We start from the raw sequence: 6925 nt of genomic DNA on the forward strand, positions 1-6925 counted from the left end.
TTTAGAGTTATAATATTAAAATGATGTAATTTCATACAAGTCATGTCCTGTGTATGACTTTTAATTTTTAACTCTACAATAGATTAAGTAGGGTTTTATTATATGTTTTAAGTCTAAAATTGAGTCTTACTCAATTATAGACATTTCAAATCATTTCCAGCACCAAAACAATTTAAACTCAATATGTATTTTCTTTTTCACCAAATTTTTTGAGTTGGTTGGATTAAACCAATTTACTCTCTATTTCAATTTCATCGGACTAGCTAGTGTATCCATCCATCAATTGAGCTTAACGCTTTTTTAAGTTGAGTCCAGAATCAGGGCCTGAGATATAAACAAATAGTACCCAAATGCAAAGACAACAGAAATAGAAATAGAATAGAAAAGCATTTGACTGACGTCTTGCTTTTCGCCTTGACTTTTCCTCACACTGATTGCTTTAGGCTGGCATGGGAGGGGGGCGCTCCAGCAGGCAAAATAGCGGACGGAATTTTAGCATAGGAGACCTGGTGGAAGTGAGCAGCGATGAAGAAGGGTTTAGAGGCGCATGGTACGAGGCCAGGATCCTCAAATCACTCTCTTCTTCAAGAAGCTGTTACTCTAAAAGAAAAGCCGAGGCCTTGGTTCAGTATCGTACTCTACTTTCAGATACAGATGAGAAGAAGCCATTGACGGAGTACGTTGATTTTTCCTTCATTAGGCCTTTCCCTCCGGTTCCTAGTACTATCCCTGCCTTTGAACCACTTGATGTCGTTGACGCCTTTCACCGTGATGGCTGGTGGAAGGGTATCGTCACTAAAGTTGATGTTTTTGAGGATGATAAGACCAACTCAAAGAAGTACACTGTTGTTTTTGAAAACCCACCCGAACAATTTCAGTTTCTCTCTAAAGATTTGAGGTTTCATTGGGATTGGAGTAATGGGGCATGGTCTCGACTCCAAAGACAAAAGGTGCATTTTTTTATTTCATCTGCATGTTTTTTTTAAAGTGCTGTTGGAATTTTCTGGTTTCTGGTTCAAATTTCCTTGTTATCTTTTCCCATTTGTGGCTCACGCCCTTACTCTTTTTGTCATTTTCATTCAGTTACTCTAGCCTCATGCTCAAATTACTAGCTAACAGTAGTATCTTTTGAAGCAAATCAATGTACGTTTTAGGCGTTTCCATGTGAGCCGGACAAAAGGCTTGCATGCCTTGTATTCAGCCAAAATATGTTGATTAGGAATCCAGGATCGTTCAGATTTTCTCCCCTTACCGTAATAACCATTCTTGAAGGTTACAGTATCGTGTTTTATCTTTGCCTTAGGCCCATAGCCATGACATTTGGTTTCCTGTTAAACACTGTTCACAATAAATCTTTTATATGGTTGAATCATGTTCCAGACAAAGTTAAACATGATATTTGCAGTTTTTTTGGCCCAAGTTTGAAGAAGCAGGTGTACAAGTAACTTTTTTCCATTTCTATAAAAGTTCCTTCAACAATGAACGGTGATATTTGTTGTTTTGAAGCATTATCCATATTTTTATACCATGTGTTTTTTCCCATTTTACTTTCAATTTCCTGATACTGTTACTTATGATTTTGATACACAAGACTGATATGGTTTACTGACTCTTCAAAGAGAATGGAAGGATTAAGGTTTAGTAAAGGGATGGCTGTAGAGGTGAATCTTGACAAAGAAAACTTAGAAGATGCTTGGTTTCCAGCAACTGTTCTTGAGGAAGTCGGCTTCAATTCTTTCTTGCTAGATTGTGGCAGCTCAAATGGTCATATTAAAGAAACTGTTGATTGCTTCCACATCCGCCCTCCCCCTCCTAAGTTGTATATTACAGAATTTGAGATCTTGGAAGCAGTTGATGTTTTCCATGAGTCAAGTTGGAGGGAAGCCCTCATTATCAAAATTCTTACAGAAGGAAGGTACAGTGTCTCTCTAAAGCATGCAGAAAAGGAGATGCAGCTGAGTCAATCTGAAATAAGGCCACATCTCTCTTTGATGGATGGTGTATGGGTTAATCTTGCCAGGGTATTCCATCTTCCTTCTATGTTCTTTTACATAAAGCTGCAACTCGACGTTGAATGTTCTTTACTCTATTATTCTCACTCTCTTTTGGAGAGACTTGGTAGGAAAATTGCATGCCTGCAAGTCTGTTCACATTACTATGACAGATATGTTTTGATCCATCATTCGCTTTGAATTGTGTCTAAGGAGGGGTAAATATATGTTTCTTTTTCTTCATTAGTGGTTGTGGGACACAATAATTAGATCCTTGGAGACAAATTGACCTAACTAAATGACTAGGAAATTGTTTTCTTTTGCTTTGAACTGTTAACAAATGTGTGAATTTGTGTCAACAAAGGGGGCCAAGGATATGTGGTTTTAAAAACCACTTGTATGTTGTGAAGATTTTAAACTAGAATCAGTGTTATTGGATATCTAGGATATCAATTCTCCCTATTCACCCCAACACTTCTTGGGGTGAAAAGGAGGTGTAAACAAATTGAGTAGTTATTGCTGGTTTTTTGACAACAGAATGGTCTGTAAGCTTTTTGTCTTTGCTAGACTTATTTTTTTATTTAAGTTTCTTAACTGGAATTATCTTTAGATAGCTAAATTGCTCTGTGGTAGCTTATTTACTGGGTTTTGTTTCAGGATATATGTATTGCTGTACAATATGAAGAGAAGAGATTAACAAATGCTGACAGCAATGCAGAAGACCATGAGGTAGCTATAAGTGTTGAGAGTTCAATCAGAGCGATGAATGAGATTGAAGAGAAATCTTCTTGCAGAAAATTAAGCACAGCAAAGGATTACAGAGAAGAGAAATTGTTTTGCAAAAAGTCAAGGAAGAATCCATTAGAGCAGTCAATGGCTTGTAATGCACAATCACCAAGTAAGAAAGTAAGGAAGACACCACCTAAAGGTGAGGATGCACTTTCATGCCCTTCCAAAAAGTTGAAAAAAGCAAACTCTGTCAAACCCTTGTCTTGCCAAGCATGTCATGCAGAGTTGACGCCAATCAAGACTATAAACCAAGAAATGCAAACCAATTGCTCAACCGATCTCCAAAATAATGTTGTAAGCCCGCTTTCTTTAAGTGAACGAGTATTATGCTCTGATCAATGTGTGATTTCTTTTTTAAGACTCGTGTAAATTTTTTCCATTGACTGCTCTTTTCTTTGAGTCCATGTTCTATGCTTTTCTTACTAATGCAGGATCCTAGTCCACAAGATGCTTTACTGGAGAATAAAGTGACAGGCTACATGGAGAAAAGGGAAAGACAGATGAGTTCTAAAGTTACAAGCCAGTGGGTTCCAGCAGTAGGTAGAGGCCTCCTTTCTTTATCCCTGTATAATAGGATCTTATTTCAATAAGAGCAAATGTAAATGATTTGCAGGCAGAGAGGAAAAGACAAAAGGAGACTTGGCTGAAATCCTAGTTGAAATTGAGCACATGGAAAAAGATGCTCATTCTTCCTTTTCCTTAGTTGAGGGGACGAGGGGCCTCCATGCAGAAAACGGTTACCAACATTCTGATGAGGTATAATTGAAGCAAGTCCGAATATCTGTGGTGACGCACTTTCATGATCTAGAAACATAAAACAGCACGGAAAGGAAAAAGTAATAAGAGTATTCCAATTAAATAAGAAAACTGACATTAATTAGGGGAAAACAGCTTTAGGCACAATAACTGGGGCGTTTAAAAGGGAGAACAATGTGCTACTTGTTGCTTTTTGCCTATAATGCTGTATAATTTTGAGAATAAAATGTGGCTAATTCAATTATAAATGCATTTAATCAACTTGTCCATCTATTTTTTTTATCTACTGAACCTAATTGGTGCTAGTTTTTATACAGGTGATTAATCAGAAGAAAGAAAGTAGTGTGATCGGGCAGCAGAAAGAAGGTGCAGGATGTTACCTTAGTAATGGCTGAATAATTTATACAGACAGAAAATCTAATTAATTTGTTCCATGTAGGTGAACAGAGCAATATAGCTGGAAATGGTACTAGTGAAATTGACTTTCAAGATTGTGCAACTGAAGAGGCTGAATTGTCTACAGTAATCAGCATGGAGCATTTAGGTACATATGGAAACTTGAATGTCCTCTGCTTTTAGGAGCCTTAAAAATAGGTGAATAACAGAAAAAGAACCTAAAGAAAATAGTGAGGTAAATAGAAGATAGAAAGTTAATGTCAATTTATGAATCTTGATTTTGGTTTGATCTCAGCCTGTGCTGTGAGGAATGCCCAGGATTATTTGTTTGGTGAACATGTATTTTATAAGATACATGCTGATCATACCAACTTAGAAGTGCATGGACATATTGTTTTACTGATTGACCTCTTTTAACAATTCAGAAGTTGCAAAACAGGGAAAAATACTTTAGTGCCAATTCAACCTATTCTGTTCTGGTTGCCTTTTCTCCAAATGCAATATTTGTCTCTGTAGCGTAGAAGTTTCTGATATGGTTTTTATTAATTAGTGTCTGCTGATGATAGAATCTGAAACCACATTCAAAAAAAATTAATGTGGAAGTCCTTGTTCAAAGAAAATCTGATCCCTAATGATTGGCTTTTATTATAAGATGGAAGGTGAAGGATGAACATACACTTGAAACAAGTTCTCTAATGGAAATGGAATAACTAATGGCACTTAAGTTTTATTCTATCATTTGATCAATATTGTCTTTATATGAACCCTTTATTCGATTTGTATAATTCCAAGATGTCTTGACCGGATCGTCAGCCATAGTTTCTTTGGAAAATCACATGGCAAAAGAAGTTAGCATGGCTGCTGTGATGGAATCCTGTAACACTCAAGCTCTATCAACATGCTTTCCAGGTACACTCTGAGCTTGTCTTGAGTGAAGTATAAGATTGGTTGCATTATACACTTGAAACAAGTTCTCTAATGGAAATGGAATAACTAATGGCACTTAAGTTTTATTCTATCATTTGATCAATATTGTCTTTATATGAACCCTTTATTCGATTTGTATAATTCCAAGATGTCTTGACCGGATCGTCAGCCATAGTTTCTTTGGAAAATCACATGGCAAAAGAAGTTAGCATGGCTGCTGTGATGGAATCCTGTAACACTCAAGCTCTATCAACATGCTTTCCAGGTACACTCTGAGTTTGTCTTGAGTGAAGTATAAGATTGGTTGCATTATACACTTGAAACAAGTTCTCTAATGGAAATGGAATAACTAATGGCACTTAAGTTTTATTCTATCATTTGATCAATATTGTCTTTATATGAACCCTTTATTCGATTTGTATAATTCCAAGATGTCTTGACCGGATCGTCAGCCATAGTTTCTTTGGAAAATCACATGGCAAAAGAAGTTAGCATGGCTGCTGTGATGGAATCCTGTAACACTCAAGCTCTATCAACATGCTTTCCAGGTACACTCTGAGTTTGTCTTGAGTGAAGTATAAGATTGGTTGCATTATCTATTTTGTCGACTATTCCGATTGAATATGCTCATTGTCCAGGTAAAAGAGAAAGAAAAGTAGAAAATTTCAAGCAATCTTCAGTGATAAATGTTCCAGAAGCCACTGAGCTTGTGGAGAATCTAGAGATGCCATTTCTTAAGAGCTCACTTATATGGAAAAACATTGAATCTCTAGAAGTTTTCCAAGTCCTGCCACAAAAACCACATTTCAGTCCTCTGATTGGACATAAAGAGGCGAGCCGCGAAGGAATGGCTATGGGTCATATGTTGAGCTTTGCAGTTCTGATAGAGAAGATGTCCAAGTTGCGAGTTGATGATGGTAGAGAAGTTTTCGAGAGCTATATGGAAGTCCTTGCTGAGCTTGAAATGCATGGATTTGAGGTTAAGGCAATAGCGGAGCGCCTTGAGAAGTTGCTGTCAATCAAAGATAGGTGCAAACGGCTAGAGGATGAGGCGAAGAAGGTCCACATTGGGATGGCAGAGGGTAAGAATGAGAAAATAAAATTGGAAGAGGATATTGATAAAATTGAGAAGCGGATAAGCCAGTTAGAAGAGCAACGGGCAATGAAAGTGTCGATGAAGATGATGAAAGATTCTGAACTCATCACTCTGCAGGTGAACGCTAATGCTGTGAATGAAGATATTTTGAATATGGAGCATGAATTTGAAAACGTAGCTGCTGCACCTTGGTAACCGACGTCGTTTCCTAAATGATCCTTTGGCCCCAAGTGAAGTGATTTTTCGCTAGATACAACCATCAGAATCGGATGTTTATATTCTCCTCCAAACATAAAAAAAGTGTTTATTGTGGTTTGGCTACTATGTTAATTGAGTTATTATGGGCTGGACAAATCTTCCTTTAATTCTAATGCTATTGCCAACTCCTTTGGGATTAAAATGAAGATGGCTCATTTGCAATCCTGTAATTTGATAAGAGGGCGAATTATCACTTAATATATCACAAAATTTTCTTCTCTACATTTTTACATAAGACATAACTTGTTGGTTTCTAATTGAAGCCGCACTTGCAAGTGCAACTGCCCCATTATAATTAATTAAAAGTTAAAGGCTCGCTTGTAGTATTAAGCATAGACGAGGAACAAACAGAACAAAACAATAGCTATTGCTTGTACATCCATGAAAGACCAATCGCCTCGCCTCCAATCAAAATTGTATGAATCTTTAATCTAAAACATGCAATTTCAACTGTCAGTTAAAATTGACATCTATATTTGGTTTTGTATCGTATTACTGTTCTGGACTATAAAATCAGAGGCCATACATCACTAAAAGAATTTTAAGTATAGATTCTCACATCTTCCAAACAGAAGAAAAAATTTGTACTAAGCAAATATAGACATCTCAAGGCCAGAGCCCTTATTATGCAGCAGATTTTCGTGTGATATTAGTGGAAGAGTCTTGTTCAATTTCTTTGTGACATGCTTCCCATAACCGATGTTCTATCCTT

The 6925-nt window shown here is 36.9% G+C and overlaps 1 protein-coding gene across 3 annotated transcripts; it reads left to right on the forward strand.

The window, feature by feature from the left end:
• The first annotated feature begins 323 nt into the window (after positions 1-323).
• On the forward strand, positions 324-6435 carry LOC8285939 (DUF724 domain-containing protein 6). 3 transcript variants are annotated; one of them, XM_048372178.1, is made up of 11 exons: positions 325-950; positions 1620-2021; positions 2649-3074; positions 3212-3320; positions 3394-3536; positions 3854-3902; positions 3976-4080; positions 4725-4841; positions 5008-5124; positions 5291-5407; positions 5498-6435. In XM_048372178.1, the coding sequence occupies exons 1-11, from the start codon at positions 450-452 to the stop codon at positions 6148-6150; spliced, it is 2739 nt and encodes a 912-aa protein (XP_048228135.1). In that variant the 5' UTR covers positions 325-449; the 3' UTR covers positions 6151-6435. The 3 variants fall into 3 exon arrangements, with proteins under 3 accessions (XP_048228136.1, XP_048228135.1, XP_048228137.1); XM_048372180.1 differs by having other exon boundaries at positions 728-950; positions 1592-2021; XM_048372179.1 differs by lacking the exons at positions 5008-5124; positions 5291-5407 and having other exon boundaries at positions 324-950.
• Positions 6436-6925: the final 490 nt, after the last annotated feature.

Source organism: Ricinus communis, chromosome 3 (assembly GCF_019578655.1).
Source record: "Ricinus communis isolate WT05 ecotype wild-type chromosome 3, ASM1957865v1, whole genome shotgun sequence".
Classification (NCBI taxonomy): Eukaryota; Viridiplantae; Streptophyta; class Magnoliopsida; order Malpighiales; family Euphorbiaceae; genus Ricinus; species Ricinus communis.